At 48.5% G+C, this 23,669-nt stretch overlaps 1 protein-coding gene across 1 annotated transcript in view; it reads left to right on the top strand.

Moving 5' to 3' along the window:
• Nucleotides 1-9,335, top strand: part of MYOM2 (myomesin 2) — an 81,987-nt gene extending 72,652 nt beyond the window's left edge. The window contains exons 33-37 of the mRNA XM_026508500.3: nt 4,323-4,486; nt 4,720-4,756; nt 6,102-6,124; nt 7,349-7,404; nt 8,609-9,335. Coding sequence (XP_026364285.2) covers nt 4,323-4,486; nt 4,720-4,756; nt 6,102-6,124; nt 7,349-7,404; nt 8,609-8,926 — 598 coding nt within the window. The 3' untranslated portion in view covers nt 8,927-9,335. The remainder of the gene's footprint in view (nt 1-4,322; nt 4,487-4,719; nt 4,757-6,101; nt 6,125-7,348; nt 7,405-8,608) is intronic.
• The last annotated feature ends 14,334 nt before the right edge of the window (nt 9,336-23,669 follow it).

The raw sequence follows: 23,669 nt of genomic DNA, 5'->3' as shown, positions 1-23,669 counted from the left end.
TGCAATTCCTCGACAACATGGTTAAGGTCATTTGCTACCGTTTCTGTTCTAACCTGGGCTCCCCTCACATTCTGTTGCAGTTTAGTTCTTGGTTTTTGGGGTGGGCAGGACAGCATGGCTGTGAGAGCTGGAGCCTAGCCGAGGAGTCCCGCCAGCCTGGGCCATCCTCCCTCCCTCCTTGCGCTCCCCATTGGAGTGCTGCCATCCCGGGCCCCCCTCCCTCCTTGCGCTCCCCACTGGCCGCAGGGAACCTGCAGGGAACCTGTCTCCTGCGCTTCTGCTGCACACATGAGCGGATGCATGTATGCTTTCCCGTGTCCCCCTCTTTCCAACATTCGTGTAAGACATTTTAAGTGTAGTTTGGAATGAAGTCATTCGCTCATGTCTTGTGATCAAATAATAAAACCAGGGCAGAGGTTTTGTCAGATCTGGCCCTTTGAAGTCTCCAAACAATAATAAACAAGCCCATAAGCCAAAGCCACAGTCTGGGTCAGGTAATCGTAATGACAGATGTAGTGAAAGGACACTCAAGCAGGTAGCAGTTGTGTCTGACTACTAGGCCTTGCTTGGCCTCCTTTTTTATTTTTATTTTTTTTCTTATGGTTTTCTTTTTTTAATTCTGTATTTAACTCATAATATTGGTTTCAGGGGTAGAGGTCAGTGATTCATCAGTCTTATATCACATCCAGTGCTCACCACATCACATGCCCTCCTTAATGCCTGTCACCCAGTTACGCCATCCCTCCACCCCCTCCCTTCCAGCAACCCTCAGTTTGTTTCCTATGGTTAAGAGTCTTTTGTAGTTTGTCTCCCTCTCTGATTACATCTTGTTTTATTTTCCTTTCCTTCTCCTATGTTCATTTGTTTTGTTTCTTAAATTCCACATATGAGTGAGGTCATCTGATAATTGTCTTTCTCTGATTGACTTATTTCACTTAGCGTAACACCCTCTAGTCCCTCCACATCATTGCCAATGGCAACATTTCTTTCTTTCTGATGGCCGAGTGGTAATATTCCATTGTACATCTTCTTTATCCACTCGTCTGTTGAAGGACACCTTGGCTCCTTCCACAGTTTGGCTATTGTGGACATTGCCGCTATGAACATTGGGGTGCAGGTGCCCCTTTGGATCATTACATTTGTATCTTTGGGGTCAATACCTAGTAGTGCAATCGTTGGGTCATAGGACAGATTTATTTTCAACTTTTTGAGGAACGTCCATACTGTTTTTCAGAGTGGCTGCACCAGCTCGCATTCCCACCAGCAGTGCAAGAGGGTTCCCCTTTCTCTGCATCCTTGCAACATCTGTGGTTTCCTGTCTTGTTCATTTTAGCCCTTCTGACCTGTGTGAGGTGGTACCTCATTGTGGTTTTGATTTGAATTTCCCTGACGCTGAGTGATGTGGAGCATTTGTTCATGTGTCTGTTGGCCATTTGGATGTCTTCTTTGGAGAAGTGTCTTCTTAAACATTGTCGAATTCAATGGGAAGTGAGCATAGAGGGTGTGGGCCTAGTGGAGCTGTGTTGACTCGGGGGAGGCTGGAGGCTGGAAGCTAAGCTGGGGCAGTAGCAGGTGGAGCGTTGTGTGGCCATCTCCTGCCAGTGGCTCCACTGGTGTCCGGGGAACAGAATTCGCATGTGGCCCAAGAAAATGTGGGGCTCTGGGAGAAGCTGGCTCAGAGCTCAATCCTGGCAGCTTAGCCTGGGTTAGGGGTGAAGGCACATCCCCGTCCTAAGGCAATGGCTTCTTTCTGGAGCCGGAGCTCTGGGAGGGAGCTGTGGCGTCCCTGGCTCAGGGAGCGTGCATTCCTCAGCCAGAGCCAGAGCCGAGAACACGTAGCTCTGGCCAGGAACGCGTGGGGCCCGAGGAGGCAGCACACAGGGTGCTGTGTGACTGCGAGCTTTGCGAAATCCCCCACCCCGTCCCCCACCCCCACCCTGTGCAGTGGCTTTTACCCTTCCTCACCACTGAGTGACGTCACGTGGACGCGGATGGTCTTCACCAAAAGACAGTCTTAAGGTGGTGGAGTGTTGCTTTCTGTAAGTCACACTTGAATGACGAACAGCCCAGTCGCTGTGGAGCGGGAGGAGTGGTGGCTGGCAGTGTGTCTGTCCGTCTCTGTGGCTGACCGGTGGTGTTCAGCTGCATCAAAGCCAGGAGGACGTCTGTACCTGCTTAGAGCTGCTCTGAGAAGCTTGCTAGAGTGTGAGGTGGCTTCTTCCCTGAGCATAGAAGGCTGAGCTAGAAGAAAACCGTGTTGTCCTCTCCTCCAAGCGACCTGCTGATTTTGTGAATAGATCACCATCAGAACGGGACGTATTTCAACAGAACATAAAGTCCTCAGAGGCTGAAATGGTCACTGTTTCCCAGAGCATTTGTACAGTGACTCTGGGGCTGCACGAGTTTCACACGTTGAAGAAAACTGGGTCCGATGTGGCTGATAACAGGTAAACCCTGTTTGCTTTTCTTCATGGCCCTGACAGCTCAGGGGCCTCCAGCCATGCCCCACTGAAGCAGTTCTAGGCTCTCCGTCCCTGTCTGTCCCTGTCCTCTGTCTCGCACACATACAGCAGATGCCTGACCAGCTTTACCTGTGTGTCCAGAGCACAACAGTTTCCTCTTTGAGGACGATGTATCTGAATTCGTGGAGATAAAGGAAAGCACCTCTCCAGCCCTAAGGCCCTGGAGCACGCGGCACAGGGGAACCCCCCAGGGCCTGCCATACCCAGCGCTGCCTCTCTGTGGAACTCTGCGCAGCCTGCACGGGCACAGAGTGGACTCAGGCAATCCTCCCCCCCCGCCCGCCCCGAGTTGTCACGGGCACAGACTTCAGGGCAGAATGCAAATCCCCAGCACGGTTGAGGTCACCCCTTCTCAGCAGAGCAGGCAGCACGCTGCAAATCCAAAGCAGTATCCCGTCATTGCAGGGACCTAGTATGTTAGGATGGGTGGAGTGAGGGCTTTATTCATGGTGGGGCTCATGCTAAAATCCCCGCCTCATCTGGGATACTTGCATGCTTAGTGAGCACAGGTAGCCGTGTTGGTGCCACGTGGCTGTGCGTGCATCCAGCAGAGCTCGGGGGCATTAAAGTTGACTGATTCTCACAGCAACAGCTGCAGCAGAGGGAGCGGGGCGTGACAGGATGGCCCGGGCCATTTGGTTGGAAGGAAGGCGTCTCCTTACTCTGTCTGGAAGAGGCTTTCCATACACGTTAGCTGCTATTTACTTGGACATGGCGGCTTAGTCCATAAGCTGTTATGGCAGGCTTAGTTCCCCACCGGTCTATGATGGGTGATTTGCCAATTGGTCTATCAGAATGCCGATTGTCAGTACATACAAGGCATAAAGAAGCCCCTTCTTCGTCCCCCTGCGATGTTTGTGTTGTGAGTTGCTCTCCGTTTATGTTGGGGCGTTTGCACATGTGGGCTCCACACTGGCCCTAGTGTTTCAGGCTTGGGACTGATCGGCCAACCCATGGCACGGTATATTTTCTGTGAAAGAGTGTTTCTCTCTGCAGACCTGAGAATCACTATGTACAGTTGAACTTTTTATTTGCTCATGGGAATGAGTAGGTCTGAGCGCTGGCCGTCCCTGGGATACACTAACTCTCCAGTCCCCTCTCCCAGCCCCTGGCCAGCACCATCCCACTCTCCGTCTCCATGAACTTGACTACTGCAGGGGCCTCCCTGTAGAATCATTACAGTCTTTGTGTTTTTGTGAGTGACTTATCTCACTCAGCAGAATGTAATGTCCTTCAAGTCCATCCATATTGTAGCAGCTGTCAAAATTCCCTCCGTTTTTTTGGGCCGGACACTGTTGCATTGCATGTGCACCTGACATAGTCTTCGTTCATCCAGTGATGGACATTGGGGAGCTATCATCTTTAGGTTCTTGTGACTGATGCTACTGAGAACATGAGTGTGCATACTCGTGTGCCAGCTTTCATTTCTTTGGGGGTTTACATCCAGAAGTGCAGTTGCTGGAGCATATGGTCATGAGAAAAAAATTTTTGAGAAAACAAATGCTATGCTATATAGAGCATTTTTGAGTCTTTTGCGTTGTAGCCAACGAGCATATATTAAATAACAATGTATCTTTAAAAACTAGGTATCAGGTTCAATTTTAGAAGGTTTTCAGATCTGAGCTACTAATGTAGTAAATAAATGTATAATATCCAGAAAAATCTCTTGTGACGCGAGCACTAGCGAGCCCAATGGGGCACCCCATCCAAACATGTGTCCATTGCCCCATGGCCATCATGCATATAGTATGAGGTTCTAAATTGAGATGAGTTTCTGTTAACTTTTTTTTTTTTTTCCAGAGATGCCAAGATTGCATCTAGTGATCATATGAGGATTGGGGGCGGTGAAGAGATGGCCTGGCTGCAGATCTATGAGCCTACGGAGAAGGACAAAGGGAAATACACCTTTGAGATTTATGACGGCAAAAACAACCATCAGCGCTCGCTCGACCTGTCTGGTCAGGGTAAGATAATCATTCTTTAGCGTCTCCTAATTTTGTGTTCACTGATCCGTTCCTAGAAGAGGAAACACTCTGATTTTCTGATTTTCATTCAGAGAAAATTATTTCTGAATAATCAGTTTATTCCTTTGGCTGTTTGTCCATTTTCATTAAGTCAATTCACTGGTAAAGCTCCTGAGTGAGGGAAAAGCCAAACACACTGAAACCATTAAACTGTACGAAACATTTCCTTACAGCGTTCGAGGAGGCCTTTGCAGAATTCCAGCAGCTCAAGTAAGATTTGCATGTCTGCTCGGCTTTGCATGTCTGCATGATGATCTCTCCCCCGGGGCTGCTCAGGGGAGCTGGGAACGTGGGGGGCCCCCCGGTGCCCACATAAAAATGTCTGTTTACGCAGCTCAGTGTGCAGAGGGCAGGCGTTCTTCTAAACTGTACATGTTTTTATCAATTAACTTTCTAGAGTCGTCATAGCCCTGGGTTGCTTTAAATGATGAAAATGACGGACTTCTGAAATAGTTATAATTATGGCAACACATCATACAGAGTGATTTTTTTCATGTTATATATTTAGGTTCTTTTTAAAGACTTTATTTTTTTTTGAGCGATTTTATCACAGCAAAATTGAGACGAAGGTGCAGAGATTTCCCAAGTACTCCCTGCCCGTCCCATGCCCGGCCCCCCCTGCCCCCGCACCAGACGGTGCATTTGTCACCAACGATGAACCCGCAGGTCACGTCCTCACCCACAGTCCGTGGGGACCTCAGGGTTCCCTCCAGCCGTTGTCCATTCTGTGGGTTTGGACAAGTGTAAGATGATGCGTGTCCACTGCTGTAGGATCACACAAGGCGTATTCACTACCCGAAAAGCCCTCTGTGCTCCATCTATTGTCGCCTCCCTCCCCTGTCCTCTGTCAGCCACTGATCACCAATCCCTTTCCCATCTCCGTGGTTTGGCTTTTCCCAGCACCTCCTGGAGTTGGAATCGTGCAGCGTGTAGACTTTCGGATTGCCATCCTTTGTGTTGGGATCTGCATTTAGAGTTCCTCTATGCCTTTGTGTGGCTTGAAGCCTTGTTTATTTTTAGTGGTGAATATCCCATTGTTCTGAGCAACTTCTTAAAGAATCCCTTGAGATCTCTAAACATGTGTCTGAATTTTGGAGTATCCAAAAAGGAGAGCAGTCACTGGCCATACTAGCTTATTCAATAAATGTGTGTTGAACAGATGAACAGACGGCTAAGATAAATCAGAAACCAGTGTTTTCAAAAATACTAAAAATCTGCAGTGCAATCTGGTGAATTTGGTGAAAAAAGAAATCTCTCCAACCTACACGCTCGAACCCTGAGCTTTTCCATGGGTTTCACCAGCCAACAGATGGGGCGTCCTGCCATCGCCGTTAGCGGCCGCGGGAGAGGTCGGGAAAAATGCACGGACATAGTGTGGAGTTCTCAGGTGCTTGCTGCAAATGTGTTCTTCTAAGCAGACACAAACACACGTCCTCCTTCCTTCCGCTTTCCCTTCCGCTTTCGTGTCTGCAGAGCTCTGAAATGTACGATGCTTGTTGTGGTCGCCTTTTCTCACGACTATCTTTTTATTCTCTCTGCTCCCTTTGATTTTTAGGGCAGCTGCTTTTGCAGAGAAGAGTAAGTATATGTTACATTATAACAAACACCTCCGATTATTTTGGGTGGGGCAAAAGGGACCACACTTTAGAGTTTTAATGTTGTGCGTTAAATGTTAAATAGCAAACCTGCTCGCCCACACTGGAGAAACTTTCATGACTCCCCAAAACCTACACTCCTGATTCTGCCAACACATCCCGCACCACCCAGCCCAGCCTGGCTTTCCACTTGGCTCCTTGTTACGCCTGGGGCCTCCTTTCTCCCTTCCACCCTCCGCCTTTTTGCTCTGCGTTCTTTTATGAGATGCTCAGGCAGGTGTGGCCATAGGTAGAGGCTCAAGAAATCGTTTATCACACTTGCAGGTCCTAGCGACGGGAGGCATGCCCCCCTGAGCACTGGGTCAGGAGGCAGAGGCAGGGGTGAAGGGCATGGTTAGGCCATGGCCTTTGTTGGGGTTTCCATGGGACAGGCAGGCGGGGCATGGTAAACCACCTAGGACTGGCCCGTTTGAATCATTTCATTGGGTTTTGGTCAGTAGGTGTGGTCCCTAGTGGCCGAGCCCCAGGCCCTGGCATGATCAAGGTAGAGGAATATTGCTCCTAGGTGCAGGGGCAGTTGGGGGAGGCAGCTCGGAGGGACATTGCCTCCCGGGTGCAGGGGCAGGAAGGGAGGCAGGGTGGAGGGGGAGGCAGGGCTGAAGGGCATTGCCTCCTGGGTGCAGGGGCAGGAAGGGAGGCAGGGCGGAGGGGCGTTGCTTCCCGGGTGAGGGATCGGTAGAGGTGTTCTGGCTCCAGGTGGGTTGGTTGGTGTATCACAGGCTGGGCCCTTTGTTCTCTCTGAGAATTGGCTCCCCCGGGAGGGGCCCTGTCCTTAGCCACAAAGGTTTCTAGGATGTCAAAGCATCATAATATACAGAAAATAGACTCCTGTAGGGTCCATTGCCCTTGGAAGGCCCTGCTCTCTAGATGCACAGGACCCCTCTCCCTTCCAGGATGCGTTTAGCTGTATATGGTTCCCTGCGTGGAGCCCTTGGTGAGCTCATGCATGTCCCTCGTTCCCTTGAGGACATTCACAGCTATCCCCTGCACAGGACCCGACACTCCTCCTGAGTCCCCCACTTTATATACACAGTAGCGGGAGCCCCTCCCTGTATTGGTTTGTATCCACATGTTGCTCCGCATTTGGCCTACTCTGTAGAAACGTCCCCACTGATAGATTTCTGAATGAGTCACCTTTGTATTACAGATCGTGGCAAGGTGATTGGTGGCTTACCTGACGTGGTGACCATAATGGAAGGCAAGGTAAGAACAGACAGCAGGGCACAGAGGCACAGAGTTAGGACAATATGGAGTTTTGGCAGTGCAATGCAGTCCCCCCTCCTGGGTCCCAGCATGGGGAGCCTGGGGAGGGGATTGCATGTTGCTCAGCCCCAAGAGGACGGGGAGCTCCCCACCCACCGTGATGCTTGTCTTAGGCAGCTTCTGGTAACCCTTATGTTATCAAAGGATGAAAGAGTTTACTCTTCTGAACCCACAAACAGCAGCGTTAGGAGCACGGGGACACGGTGCCTGACTCAGGCATCACAGAGCAGGTGTGTGGCAGCTGTGGGTTCCAGGCCCCCATGTCCACCCCCGTCCTGGGCCCTTCACGGCAGTAACTGCACAGAGAGTGGGCAGGCCACACCCGTACCCACACAACGCACGGGCCTGTAGGAAGGCGGGAACTACCTGCGGCAAGGAGAAATGAAACACATCTCTGCTCAGTTGTCAAGGTCATTTTGGAATTTACAGCAGAAACCACTAATTGGAGGTTTAGTTTTGTGGCTGGTCAGGGGAGTGACTGACCTCTCATGGGTACATCGGTCAGTCTTCAGCCATTCTAACTCAATGTCCAGGGGACATAGACACTTGAGAGAATTTTATTAGGCCTTTTCTTTAGCAACTAAAAGCTTAGAGAGTTCCTGAGCCAGAGTCGTGGTGGGTCTCACAACAAGGGTGTGAGCGAGGTGTGAGCGGCAGCCCCGCTGTCTCGTGGGCTGAGCACGCGTGCTCACTAGGTGTCCACAGTGTGGTCGCTGCATCTGATTCACTGCTTACAAGACAGCATCTTCTCTGGATTTCCCAGAGGAGCTGGCAAAATGGATCCACGAGTTGGAACAGAAAGGAAATTTGGAAAAAGGCTAAATATATCTCCTGTAAAATGTAGAGTTTAATTACCTCTACATTCTTTAATCGACGTAGGCCATGGATGAAGATTGAGAATAAATAGAAAAAAATCATCATGGCTTTTTCTCACGAGCTGCCCCACGAGGCTGCGAGCTTGTTTGCATCCTGCCGTCTTTGGATCCCTCATGTCTAGCTTGGTGCTTGTGTAGAGAAAGGCCTGGTGACTCACTGAGCTATATGGAGGATCCGTAAACACTTGGCTGACCCATCCCCTTGGGAGAGCCAGTATGCCTTCCCTGTTTCTAACCCTCCCTTCTCTGCCCAACCTCCCCTCCCAAAGACCTTGAACCTGACCTGCACGGTGTTTGGAAACCCTGACCCTGAAGTGGTGTGGCTCAAGAATGACAAGGACATCGAGCTCAGTGACCACTTCTCAGTCAAGGTGGAGCAGGCCAAGTACGTCAGCATGACCATCAAGGGCGTGACCTCTGAGGATTCGGGCAAGTACAGCATGAACGTCAAGAACAAGTACGGAGGCGAGAAGATAGACATCACCATCAGCGTGTACAAGCACGGGGAAAAGATCCCAGACATCTCACCACCCCAGCAGGCGAAACCAAAGCTCATTCCCGCATCGGGCTCCGTGCTGGCCCAGTAAAGGAGGAGCCGCCTGGGGGTGGATGGCTCCCTGAGTGCTGTGTGCTCATTCAAACGGTGACCGTGAGTGAGGTCACGTGTGCCGATGGACAAGCATGCGTTAACGCTTTTAGTTTTGGCATTTGGTCGTTATTATTTTATGTTCCTCTAAGGGCAAAAGCTCAGGTTGTTTGCACCAGGCTAAACCAGCTAATGTCTGTGGATACTGACCGAGAGTGGGTTGCAAGGTGTCTGCTCAGGTTTCTGTGGATGCTGGCCCGGGACGCAAAGCCCCCGGCGTGCTGCACATGCGGTCTGTGGTGCGGACAGCCTAGCAGCTCCGAAATCCTGCTTGTAAAGCCTTGCACGCATGTGCCCCTGGCTGCACTCTGTTTTTTCTCGCTGTAGACAAATAAAACTTTAAGAGGCGACTTGTGTGGTTCTCCTGTATCAAGCCGGACCCATCTCCATCGCTCCCTCTCTGGGCTCAATGATGGATTATCATTTGGTGGCACAGCCAGGGGCACGTGAACGTGCAATCTGGAGACGGGGTGGGGGCACAGATCACACTCGCAGTATTTACCCAGCCGGGCTTGGTGGCAGCTCCGAGACTGGCTGGGACAGCGGCCCGCAGGACCATCGTTCCTGAAAAGGCACGTACCTCGTGGGGGCTTAGAGATGTTCTGTGCTTATGAAAGCACAGATCTAAAAATCTCTGCAGTTTGAAAACAGGATGCGTGGACAGACATGGTCCTCTTTAGTGCGCTAATTAACTAGTTAGAGGTTTCAGAAAGAAAAGAGGCATCATTTGAAATGGTCAGAGCAGGAGCCGTGGAGGAACACTGGAAATTTGGCTGACTCTGGGTCTCTCAGTGAAGTTAAACAAAATGGATGGCCGAACATAGCCTTTCTTTGAACTCTTTCTCCCTTTTTTGGGAAGAGGCTGAAATTCCTTGGGCAAATTCCTACTTCAATATTTTAGTTTTATATTAAACATTGATTTTATCAGAAAAAGCTTTTGGTAGTTCAGAACATTTTTATGTCTCTGTCATTAAGGCCAATCCAAACTCGATGAGATTGTGTTATATTTTCTTAAGGTCGTAAACGAAACCCTGAAATTTAAATATGTCCCTCAGCCAGCTGAGCAGGTTTTTATAGTAGGGAAAGTGAGCAGCAGCAAGAATCTTTAAAAGTAGTTTTACTTTCTCCATCGTGCAGGTGAGCTTTCGCTGACTTTGTCGTTACTGCAGAGCGGGGCAGTGTTTGGTAAACATCTTGGCAAGGGGAGATACACACGGATTTTCCTAAATTTGGCCTTTATTTAATGAAACAGGACTTGCTTATTTTCTAGTTTAAATAGTCATTTTTGTTTAGAAATTATAGTTCATGGGAAAGAATGAATTTCTTAAAGCCATATAATTTTTTTGGGGGGGTAGACTTTATATTTTTAGAGCTGTTTCTGGTTCACAGCAAAATTGAGAAGAAGGTGCAGAGGTTTCCCGAGTGCCTCCCTCCCCCACCATCAACATCCCCTCTGGACGGGGCAGTTGTCACCACTGATGACCCCCATGGATATGTCATCACCCGGAGTCCTCAGTCGACATCAGGGTCACTGTGGTGTGGCACGCTCTGTGGGTTTGCACAGATGTGTGATGACACGAACCCACCATGACAGGGTCACACAGAACAGTCTCACTGCCCGAAACCCTCTGTGCTCGTCCCTCCCCCCTCCCACAGCCCTGGCAGCCACCATCTTTATCTCTTTACAGTCTCCACGGTTTTGACTTACATCAAGCTTAGGTCTATACAACAGTTACAAGGACCGTAGAGTTCCATGTGCCCTTCCCGTAGTTCTCCCCATGGTTAACATTTTATGCTTTCATGGTACATTTGCCAAAACGAAGGAGCCAACATTGGTCTGCCCATATTAACTGCGGATAGGCTTTTGGACCCGCGCCTTCTCTGGGACACCACCTTGGCGGTTCGCTGTCTCTTCTCCCCAGTCTGGTCTGTGACAGTTCCTGTCTTCCCTTGTTTTGCAAGACTGTGATGGTTTGGGGGATGTGCTCCAGTCTGGGTCTACCGGACATATTCTCATGATAGTCTCGGTGACAGGCTTTGGGAAGACCCCAGCGGGGAGGTGCCTGACACCCACACAGCAGGGTGACACCAGCCTTCGTCATGCATTGAGATGGTGCCAGCCGGCTTCTCCCAGTGGCGTTACTGATTCCCCCTTTCCTGCTCTATTCTTGGCTCCGAGTCATTTGGGCCAGGTCACACTCAAGGGAGGGGGTCTGTGGAACGGAGCTCCTCTTGGAGGGGAGAACATCTACATAAGTTACTTAGGGTTCTTCTGTGAGGAAGATGTGTCTCTTCCCTCCCCTTTCCTTCTCCGTTCAGTCATGTATGTGTATCGGTGTGGACTCATGAACGCGTGTCCTGCTCTGAGTTAGAATCCGAAGCTGTGCTATTATCTTGCTGCTCAGGCTGTTCCAGCTCTGGCCCCAGGTGCTCTGTCACCGGCTGTTTTGAGCACTTCCTGACTTCCTGGCTCTAGCGGACCCTCCAGGCTCACCTCGTGCCTTCCCTGCCCTGGACTCCAGCATTTCTCCAAGGCCCCCGGTTCCTCGTACTGGAGAAGGGGTTGCAGAATCCAAGGTCTAGGTGTTGGGGGTCTTTAATATTTTTTATCCCACATGCCTTCACCTACTATATTTATGCAAATGTCCCACAATATAGGTAATCCCAATATGATTACTAGTTACTCCCTGGAAGTCAGAATGTGAAGAACTAAGTACCCGGGGAAGAGATCTGTGTTATCCGTTAACTATCTGGAAGTCCATTAACTGTCTGAGGAACCGTTGTCTGCCTTTCTAGAATCCACACCCAAGTTGGAAGCAAACGCGCTGGCCTAGGATCAGGAGACGGGGTTGAGGAGAGCTCATTGCTCAGTTAGAGAAAGCCATTCAGGCTCTGTAAACCTTACTGGCTCCCTCTGAATCCTGTGCCCCCGTAATAGCTGTGAGAAGTACGGAGGTGGCTGGCTGAGGCACTGATTCTCTGAACAAAGAAATACAATTTATTTCAGAACTGCATGACGGCACACTTCATATGTCCGACACATCATGCTTCTCCATCCCTTAACACTTTGGTTTATGTTTCCTAAGAACAAGGAACAAGGTATCCTCTTATGTTACCATAGTCTAGTCATCAAATAAAGGGAACTCACCTTTGATACGACACTGTAATGTATAATCCATATTCTGACCTTGCTAGTTATCCCAGTAAGAGGCTCTAGAGGTTTCCCTGAGTCCAAGATCCAGGTTGGGATTGTGTATCACATTTAGTTGTTATGTCTCTTGACTTTTCTCAAGTCTGGGACAGTTCCCCACCCTTCTATGTCTTCAGTTATGTTGTTAGTTTCAAAGGACAAAGGTCAGTTATTTTATGGAACATTTCTTAATTTGGGTTTGCTGATGTTACCTCGTGATTAAGTTCAAGCTATGCATCCCTGGTTGTGTGACTATTTGTATTAGTTAGCGTTCTTCAGAGACAGAGAACCAATAGAAGATAGAGGAGAGATAGATGGTATGTAGATGGATGGATAGATAGATCTGTAGATAGGTATATAGATAAAGTAGATATGTAGATGGATGGATGGATGGATGGATGGATAGATAGATAGATAGATAGATAGATAGATAGATAGAATAGATACATAGGTAGATGGATGATGGATGGATGGATGGATGGATGGATGCGTAGATAGATAGCTCAGTATGAGCAGATTTATTACAGGAATAGCTGACGTGGTTATGGAGGCTGGGAAGTCCCACCATCTGTGTCTGCAGGTGGAGATTCAAGAGAACCAGTGGTGAAATTTGGCCCAAATCCGAAAGCCTAAGAAGCAGAAGCACCGATGTCCAAGGGCAGAAGGAGGCTGTCTCAGCTCAGGCAGAGTGAGTTCACCTTCCTGCACCTTTTTTGCTCCAATAGGGCCCCAGTGGATTAGAGGATGCCCACCCCCACAGGGGAGGATGGGGTTTCTGTGCTCAACTCCCCAATTCACATGCTGTTCTCTGTCTCTGACTCACTGCTGTGCCCCACTGTCCCCCTTCAGCCAGACTGCAATGTCTGGTCTTCAGCACTCAGTGTGGGCATTCTCCTTCTTGGGGGATACGTCTGTGCATTGTGTCTCTGAGCTCTCCTCGCACGCCTCTCCGCAGCCTCTCTCTGCTGGCATCCAAGGGAAGGGATTCCCCTGGTGATCGGAAGCTCCCCTAATAAGGCTAAAGTCAGGGTTCACACGTGGTTTCCTCTGACGGTTGTTGCGGTAGGAAAGGCCTATGACCCAGACATAACTTCCCCCTGCTCACACCTATGGGTGCCGGCCAATGACATTGCCCTGGCCAAGGACAAGCAAGGATATGCGTTGTCCATGCATCCTGCCCCAGGTCCCGGCTCAGCGACTGAGCAGCTTTGTCATTATGGGCAAGTCACTTGGACTCTTTAAGCCTTGTTTCCTTTTATCTATAAAAATTGAGGAAATGATGCTTTTTATGAGAGAGCGTGATATGTATTCTGATAGCTCAGTTATAGAAAGAATGAATTTTGGATTCATGTGATTATGAAATATGGTGGTTTGGGGTGCAGGTGGGGCTTTTAAATAAGGCAACCATCTGTTGAAAATGTCTGTCAGTTCTCCTGTTTCTGGGGCCATCTCGTGAGAATAGTTAGATACAGATTGATTTAAATCAAACCCAGGAGTAGGCTTCATCTGAGACCCGGAGCCTGACAGGAAGACGGGGGTGTGTGTGAGAATGTAAGTGACCTGAAATGTGACTCAGCGTTTATAAAACTTGTGCTTATCAAACCAATCGTGTCACAAGTCATGAGCTTCCAACACTGAGACAAGGGCTCATGAGGGCACAATAGACCCAAACTTTTTTTTTTTTTTTGCAGCTTTACGCATTCCTACTAGCTGCTTATCACTCAAACAATGTGTTAACACCTCGGTACATATCCGAAGAAAATGAAAGTACTGTCTCGGGGAGACACCTGTAGCCCATGCTCGCTGCTGCAGTATTCACAGTCGCCGAGACACGGAAACAGCCTCAGGGTCCATTGATGGATGGATGGATGGATGATGGATAAAGAAGATGTGTGTACACACACACACACACACACACACACGCACACACATGCACACACACGCACACACACACACACACACACACACACGCACGCACTGGAATAGTACTCAGCCATAAAAAGGAAGGAAATCATGCCATTTGAGACAAAATGGATGGACCTTCGGGATATTACGCTAAATGAGGTAAGTCAGAGGAAGAGAAATACTGGATCTTCTCACTTATATGTTGACCTAAAAAGGTGGAGTCTGCAGAAGGAGAGTAAAATGGTCATTACCAGGGCCTGGGGAGGGGAAGTGGGGAGATGTCGGCCAAAGGCTACAAATATCTCCTTACAAGATGAGTCAGCTCTGGGGGTCTAGTGCACAGCATGGAGACTATGGTTAACAGTACTGTTCAATGTACTCCATTTCTTTTTATAATGATTTTTTATTATGTGAGTCACCATACAGTACATCATTAGTTTTTGATGTCGAGTTCCATGAGTCATTGTTTGCGTATAACACCCAGTGCTCCATGCAATACGTGCCCCCCTTACTACCCATCACCAGCAATGCGCTTCAAAGTCACCTAGAGAGTAGACCTTACAAGTTCTCACCACAAAACAGAAACAGTAGTTACGTGATGGGACACCACGGTGGTAATCATTTTGCAACACATAAGCGTATTAGAGCTGCGTCTTGTGCACCTTACACGTCGTTACATGTCAGTTGTATCTCAGTAAGGCTGGGGGGGAGTATTTGTAAATCCGATCAGCTCGTAGTGAGAAATACAAAGATTTTGCATCTTCTAAAAACAGGATTTTAAGATTGCCCATATCCTGTTTTTAAAGAAATAATTCATGGATTCCCTCCTGTCTGCTCTCGGGCCTGGCCAGAATGAAACGTGTGTGCTCAGAAAGTGAGCTGGAGGCCCCTTTCCGGCAATGCTGTTTTCTGTCTGTCTGTTTTGTTTAAAGCATCAGAGGTGCATGTTGACAAAGCTAAAACTTCTGTGGGGCCAAGACCCGGGAACAGGGAGGTGCCACTTATTTTGTAGTTTTTTTTTTTTTTTAAGATTTTATTTATTTATTTGACAGAGAGGGAGACAGCCAGCGAGAGAGGGAACACAAGCAGGGGGAGTGGGAGAGGAAGAAGCAGGCTCCCAGCAGATCCTGACGTGGGCTCGATCCTGGGACTCAGATCATGCCATGAGCCGAAGGTAGATGCTTAGTGGCTGAGCCACCCAGGCGCCCCGTGTTTTGTAGTATTTAGTACAGCTCGCCTTACGTCAAATGAATCCCGATCGCCAAGACACATGGCAGGTAAACAAAGGGGAACGTGGGCCCTGTGCCAGGAACTCACAGCTCCCAAAGGGACACACACTGGTTTCTTAGTCAGCAGACATGATGGCGAGGCGTGTCGCTCACGTGGCCTCAGAGCTGCGTCGCTGTTTGCAGAGAAAGAGACCCATTCTGGGGATTTACGTCGATGGCCGAGTGTGTGACAGATGTCACGGGAGGAGCTTGGATAATACATGTGCCTCATTCGGTGGGTGACAAATGTGCTGCTCTCCACAAAACATGTAATTTTTTCCTTATGAAACGTTTTAACCCAGGAGCGCAGTGGGAATCCACATGTGAACGTTAGTGGCTTAGAAAATTAAAAACCCTAAATAGATTTAGAAATTACATTTCCTTAGGAGTACATGCACGGTAACAATGGCAGTAAGCAAATGAACAGATGCGCATTCGCGGCAAAAGGTACGGAGAGTGTTTCATTAGCTGGTAGATATTTGTCATAAAGGTTTTCTTTTTTTTAATTGATTCAAACTATTTGTTAACTAAATGAGGCAGGTTTGCGAGCGTGTCGATGGGGGAAATGTCTGTCACCCGAGGGCTGCGCAGAAAGCCTCTTCTCCCACTCTGGGGTTCTGGGTTGGGCTGGAGAGATGCTCAGTCTTGAGGAGGGACCTCTAAACAAGGTCGGGGGCGCACGTACAGTCTCACCTCCAGAGGAGCGTCAGGTGGACGCCTCCGTGATCCGTTCTTAATGAAATGGTGCGTCTGTGACTGGTCAGACCAACGTGGCTCTCCCGTCTTTTTCTCAAGAGGACATGGAATGAAGGGAAGGCTTTTGCAGGAACTGGCATCCGTTCCCCTTCCCATTCAAGAGGTGAGGAGAGGAACGTAAGCTGCCCTGGGCTCTAGGTTTCAAATCTGCCCCGCCCCGGCGACCCGCCTGCCCGCATATCCTCCGAGGTGTGCCCAGGCTGACGGGGTCCGGTTGGTTCTGTAAGAAATAGGAGCCCTTTTCTTCTCCCTGTCTCCCTGCCCCCAACCCTGTGATACGCCTTGTCCCTGTTTAGTCTCCCAGCCCATCGGCAGGCCTTCAAGGGCCCAGACTCCCGAGCCATGAGGTTCAAATTCCGGCCCAGCGTGGATGCCCTGCGAGCTGGGAAAAAGGCTTTGCCTCTTGGTGCCTCCTTCTTCAGCTGTCACTTGGGGACGACAATGGCGCCCATCCCCAGAGCACCCACATGCTGTGAGGACGTATGGCCATATGATGAGCGCAGGTGAAGTGCCTGGTATACAGCAGGTGCCACATAAGTGTGTGCCACATAAGTATGTGCTAGTATCAGTGACTAATATTTAATATTTAACCTAGATTATTTTGATCTTGATTTTTTCCTCTTTTTCCTCATCCACACTTTGTTGCTTTTTTCCACCCACTATATTTTCTGTTATTTCATTTAAAATTTTAGGCCATTCTTTACTGTTTTCCTTCAAGGGAGAATTCATCTGGAGCCAGGGCCCTTTTCCCATCCTTCACAGACCACCTGTATGCAGACTTAGGGATACTTTCTTTTTGTCCTTACATTTACTCTGTAAACATTCACTTAAAAAAAAAAAAGCCCTCTTGGAAAGATGGGATTGTACCCCATTTCTTTCAAAATAATGGTTTTGTTACTGTAGCGCGGAACGCTGAATTTTGGATAGATGAGTGGCCATCACTGAAATAACAGACCAGTCAAGCTTGTCTCTCCGTCACGTATGTTCCAGGTAGCAGGTGTGATTCCAGTGTGAAGTATGGTACCCTCAGCCCATGTTAAGTACCTGACACTTGGCGTGCACACCACTCACAGGGTCACATGGCACCATGCAACTGTGAATCCTAGCCTGGCCATCTGAGATCTCTTCGGCAGTGTGGACGGTGCCCGTGTTGGCCTCCGGGGCCCAGCTCCAGCGTGAGCTGGCCTGTGGCCGGTGGTCGGGGGCGGCCCCAGCATTTTGGAGCCCGTGGGGCTGGGCAAACGGGCTGCGCGCTGCACTCCCCTGGAAGCACTGGCTTCCCTCAATCACCTTTGGTGCACTTGCTTGTTAGAGAAAGAACCCTCTGTTAAAGCCTTTCCAAGGCCAGCTTCTCAGTGGCTTCGAAGCTTAATCTCAAGGGACGCTGGTGGTGTCCTGGTGAGCCCTCCTGGTTCTTTTCCCACTGCACCACCGGCCCCAGACTCAGGCAACCCTCAGCAGAGCGCCTGTCGGTTCCCCCTCGGAGGGAAGTTGCATGATAATCATGCCCTTGGAGGCTTCCCTTCCCAGACTGACAGGGCTGCAGAGTTATAGGATACAGGATCTCGGAGTGCGGTCCTCCCAGCCCACTTCCCCAGGTCTTGGACCCTGTGCAACCTCTAGATGGCGCTCGGAGAACAGGCACCGACTTCTGCCCGCGCAGAGGCCCAGATCCATCTGTTGGATGCAAACACATCACTCAGTGAATGGAAGATTATTAAAGGCATTACACTTACCCAGTGACAAGGACAGGTCCGGCAAATTACTGTTTCCAGGAAATAGCAGGTCATTTTGAAGGCAATAATATAGCCTCTTAATCTTCACATGATACACATGAGAAGGAATAAAACACACCTGGTGAGATATTACAAGGCTCTTGTTACATCAGTGAAGTCATCAAAATATGTGATCTATCTATACATTAAGTTTGGGGTATGAATTTTAAATATTCCATGTTTCAAAGAGACATGTCAAATGCAGCCCGCTCACTCATTTGTCAAAGCAGCAAATTACACAGCATTGAAATTTTTCACGTTAAGCGTCTGATCCTGCAGAATGATCAGTGGGGGGTGGAGGTGGTGAATAGGAAGAGTTTCTGGATCTTTAGGGAGCTCTGCTCCCCCAGGTGACCTTGGGTGTCCTTGGGTATTTTCTCAGTGGTCGTTCTGCTTCTTGATTTTTAAAGAAAATCATAATGGGTATTTGCGAGAAGAAGCTTTTGGGAGGATGAGGGAGTTCTGTCACCCCGTCTTTTACAGTGAACAAACACGGTTAACTGTGTGGTCTCTATTTTTTTTTCCCGCATTTTAATTGCCCCTTTGAAGTATAGTGAAGTAATGGGAGGAAAGAGGATGTGGAACTGTCTCATTTTTCACTGGCTTAAAAATGGATTGAATCCATTTGAACATTTTACCTGTGGAACTGTGATGATACTTTTGAAACAATCAGGGCGCATGGAGGAGGTGCGTGAAAGGAGCACATGACAAATTACAGCGGAGACAAAGGCTCCCCCGCGGATTCAGCTCTGTGGCACCAGGAGGCACCCTGCCCCCCACTCGCCCTCGGCCTCCTCCTGTGACCTCTGCTTTCTGTGTCCCCTGCATCATTACCCGAACTGATCTGCGTCTGTCTCATCACGATGTTAGCCCACTTCCCCAGGAACACAGACATTTCTTCATTTCTTTTCATGCATCCCTGTCAAGAAAAGGTTAATGCGGAGTGCAGCGGCTGGGGGAGAGAACGGGCTCTCGCCGTGGCTCCGGGACAGACTAGCACTTGCACAGTCCTGTCTGTCTGTCTGTTTCTGTGCCTTTGCCTCCTCTTCGGGGAGTGGGGCCAGCGGTTCTCAGGCGGAGCCCCATTCAGGTGCCAGAGGCCTAGCAGCCCCGCTCCCAGCTGGCAGGGACTTCCCACCGTGTCTTGCACAGGGGATGTTCCAAAAAGATTGCTTTCCAACAGGTTGTTGAGATCTCTCGGTTTGTAGGTAGGGTAGCAGTCCGAAGGCTCCCGAAAATCCCCATCACAGCTCACGTGTGAGGCCCTCAGCTTTTGCATCCGTGTTGATGGGGCGTCTGTTGCAGGTGTCAGCGGCTGAGCCTCAGGTGCCGCAGGCCTAGGTGGGCGGCCGGCTGCGTGCTCCCGGGCCCGGCGAAGCGTGAGTGGGACGCGAGCTCCCGCAGGGCTGTCTCCCGGTTCAGTGAGGCCACGCGGGCCACCTCAGTTCTGGCACCTGGTAGTGACAGCAGCCAGCCTGCTTGTCCATTTGGCTTTCTTCCCATAGCCTCATTGAACTATTGAGAACGTCTGAAGAGCAAGGTCATCACGCAGTGAAGAACAGCTGACCTCCGGCCCGTCAGCTGGGAGGCTAAGAAACAGGCCACATTTAAGTGCTATTCCAGGACTCACTGCCATCTGCAAAAGCCACTTAGAAAGGCTGGAGTGTACCTGAAAGTCTGCAGACGGCCCATTGTATGCACCTGCTGGTTGAGCGCCGGTATGCCAGGACGGTGGGGACAACCCAGGACAGACGGAGGACGGTCCTCCTAGGATTCCCGCACACACAACTCAAAGCAGTGGAGAAACACAGGTGCGCTGAGGCCTGGGGCTTCTAGCAGGAAGGGCGCTGTGTCCAGCTCTGCAGGCCAGGACTCTCGACAGGTGGGCGGGGTCTGCTGCAGCGGTGGCCGGGGTCAGCGCCACTAGGTGGGCAGGGCCATGGTGCTTGGGTAACAGGTGGTCAGGGCTTTGGGGGTGGTCTTCTCCTCCAGTGGGTGGGCGGGGCCTTGGCACCTTCAAGGTACTCCTCAAGACTGCCTTTGGCATCGGGTGATTTTTGTTTTATTTATGTATTGTATTTCATTTTATTTTCAGTGTAGTTAGCATACAGTGTTATATTAGTTTCGGGTGTACAAGATAGTGTGATTCAACAATTCTATCATCATCACGACAGGTGCACTCCTTCACCCTCATCATCTATTTCTCCTTCCCCCCCACCTCCCCTCTGGTGACCATCAGTGTGTTCTCTGTAGTTAAGGGTCTGTTTCTTGGTTTGTTTCTCTCTCTTTATTTTACTTTGCTCATTTGTTTTGTTTCTTAAATTCCACATATGAGTGAAATCAGACGTATTTGTCTTTGTTTGATTTATTTTGTTCAGCATAATACTCTCTAGCTCCATTCATGTTATTGAAAATGGCAAGATTTCATTCTTTTTTGTGGCTGAATAATTTGCCCCAATACGAAAACACTAATTCAAAGGGGTAACATGTACCCCAACGTTTATAGCAACATTATCAACAGTAGCCGAATTATGGAGACAGCCCAAGTGTCCATCACCTGAGGAATGGATAAAGAAGATGTGGTATACATATACAATGGAATATTACTCAGTCCTCAGAAAGAATGATTTTGTTTTTTGCCCAATGGAAGAAAACTCATGGGCATTTATTTCTGTGCTTCTGCTACTAAAGATTAAGAGAAGAAAAAGAGAACAAAACCAGTGCTCCTATTTATCAACTAGGTTACCTAAGTAAAAGGATGCTTTTAGAATATTTTCCAACCCTATGCCATTGCTGCCTGCCTTGCAGTCTCGTGAAAAAGTATGCCCTGCCTCTACTCAAGGAGTCATTAAACCATTCATTCGGCCATTCATTCCAGCACTCCCTCAACACGCACCTGAGCCCACGAGGCACCACGCTCCTCTAGCCCCGAGCACGATCGGAACATACCGTAGCTGCTCACTAGACATTTGTAAAGAGCAATAGAAGGGGGACAAACATTGCATTTTTTCCATCAGGAACTCACTTCATGGACTGATACAATAAAAACTGGTAAAATCGGACTTTTTTGGAGCCCTTTAGTGAAGTAACTTAGTTTGGCTCCAAAATAGCTTTTATTCAGAATTATCTATGAGCAGAGGATTTACTAAGCAAAGTAAGGAACGTGAACAAGATCATGGCAGAAATATTTGCACTCACGAAGTCTGCGTCGCAGTAAACTGAAAGCCTGCTTTATAAATATGCAAGCAGTTAACACAGGAAGCCCTAGCTATCCATTCTCTGCCGCTCCATGAGGGCAGAACACGCGTGTTCCTCACTGCTGCGCCTCTGGCCCTGAGGGTCATGCCTGGCACACGGCAGGTGCTCCGTGGGTGTTATGCAATGTGTAGATAAGTTGTAGCCAACGACATAGGGCCTCTGCATTACTGAAGCGAGTCAAGAAAACATCTACTGAACCATTTTTATAATTCAGCCCTTGAACACATTAAAAGAACCCTCGTTGTAGATTGTCATTTATCAAGCGAGGGGAGCTTGTGTCTGTGGCTGCGTAAACAAGTCAAGAACAATCATGCTCTTTGTAAACGTGAAGGGATAATCATGGCTATTTCTGGATGGGTTAGTCTCCTCTCTTTTTCTTCTTTCCCTCTTCTTTCCTTTCATGTGTACCCTGCATGGATCTATTTTAGTTTTATAGTTTTATAATTAAAAATGTCAGACACCTAGAACACTATCAGGGTTAGGTGTGCTCCCCGCTCTCTCCCTTCTCCCCCTCCAGAGGGAACCATTCTGTCCTAAAGTTGGTGTCCGTTCTCTTGCCTATTTTTATTCTTTGTCTGTAAGCTGTACATTCTCCTACTGAGAAAAAAACCAGGATGTTTCTAATTTTTGATATCATAAACTGTATTGAATGAGGAACTTTAATAATATATTTTTGTGTGTATTTGTGAGTTTTCTAAATTATGTATGTGGAATTGGAATTGCTGGGTCATAGGAAATGCCACCGTCACCTTTATTAGTCATTGCCAAACTGCTCTCCAAAATGGTTATTACACTCTGGCCGTGAGCCGCGGCACATGGCGTCCCTGTTGGTCCATATTCCTGTGAACATTTGACACAATGTGATGTGGTGACAAAATGCTGTTTTGATTGCCTCGCTCTGTGTTCTAATTGGTCTGTAGATTTTCAATGTTGAAAACGGTGTTGCCTGCAGATAACATCAATTTCCTTTCTTCCTTCATGATTCTCACAAGGTTCATTTGCAGGCTACACCCCCCCCCCCCCAGTACAACAGTGCAGGGGAGAAGGGACAACAGCAGGTGTATTTGATCCACGTTTGCAGTGTTGGGCAACTCGCACACTTGTGCTGAGTCTTCCGTAGATACCGCATGTCGGGCTATCCAAGTTCTTTTTCACTCTTAGTTGCTACAAGTTGTGTGCGTTTCCAGATCCCAAGGGATTGTTGAGTTTTGTCAATATTTTATCTGCATGTGCTTCAATACTTAAAGTCATATTTCCTTTTTTGGTCTGTGAATGTGTTGAATTATATTCATGGATGTTCCAACATTAAGCCATTCTTGTAATTTTGGAATAAGCATTTCTTGATGTGTTTATTAATGCACATTGCTAGATTATTTGCAAATATTTTATTGAGAATGTTTGCATTTCTATTTGCTATAATTAAGCTTCTGCTACTGTCTCTGGTTTGGTTTCAACCATGGATGATGTCTTCCTTGATAGAAATCACCTGTAATGTCATCTGGAGCTTACATTCTCTTGTGATTTGCTTTCATAAAAGGTTGTAGGAATTCTCAGTCTTTTTATGTATTTTGAGACAATTTTGTTTTATTTTGAAAATGTTCCTTTTGTACAGGTTTGACAACCGCATTACAATTGAATTTACGTAGTGTTGGCTCATGCTTCAGAAAGTTCATATTCTCCCTATAGTTAAATTCCCATGGAGCCATGATTTTTCAATTGCATTGCTAAATATCTGTTTATTTTCTTAGTTATTCACTTTTTTTCAAGAACCAGCATTTGTTTTGTTCCCCTGCTCTATGGTTTCTCCATTTCCTGGTTCCCGGTTCTGCTCCTGATTTCACAAATCCCATTCCCCCTGCTCTTATTGCCTTTGCTCTGCAGGCCCTTCTTTCCTCTCTGCCAAGGCTGTGGTCCCGTTCAGTCTGTCTTCCTTGTTAGTACGAGCATTTCAAGCTGCACGTCTCCGCCCACCTTGCTGTAACTTACAGAACATTCTCTTCCCACCTGGCATCTGGCCAGTCCTCCTGGCTTCTTGCAGTCCCTGCCATCAAGTTCATCAGTTTTCTGGGCTACAGCTTTGACAGGGGGCTCCATTAAGATGCCTTCCTTCCATAGACCTAGAACTTTTTCCTTTTAAAAAAGACTATTTTTTAAGGGCAGTTTTAGGTATATAGCAAAATTTAGAGGAAGGCACGGGTACTTTTCATGTAGCCCCTGCCCCCACCAGACGCACAGCCTCCTGCACCATCAGCATTCCCACCAGATGGTGCGTTTGTTACGGCTCATGAACCTACGTGGACGCATCGTCATCACCCAGAGCCTGTAGTCTACATCCGGGTCACTCTTGGTGTTTGCCTTTCATCCTGTGGGTTTGCACAGATGTGTGATGATATGTATGCATCATTATAGGGTCACGCAGAGTAGTTTCGCTGCCCCCCCCCATCCTCTGTGCTCCTCCCTCCCTTCATCCTCCACCCCTGGCAATCGCTGATTTTTTTACTGTCTCCATAATTTTGACTTTTCCAGAATGTC

Source organism: Ursus arctos, unplaced genomic scaffold (assembly GCF_023065955.2).
Source record: "Ursus arctos isolate Adak ecotype North America unplaced genomic scaffold, UrsArc2.0 scaffold_27, whole genome shotgun sequence".
Taxonomy (NCBI): domain Eukaryota; kingdom Metazoa; phylum Chordata; class Mammalia; order Carnivora; family Ursidae; genus Ursus; species Ursus arctos.
The sequence above is the reverse complement of the archived record's forward strand: the minus strand, read 5'-3'. Positions and strand labels throughout refer to the sequence as shown.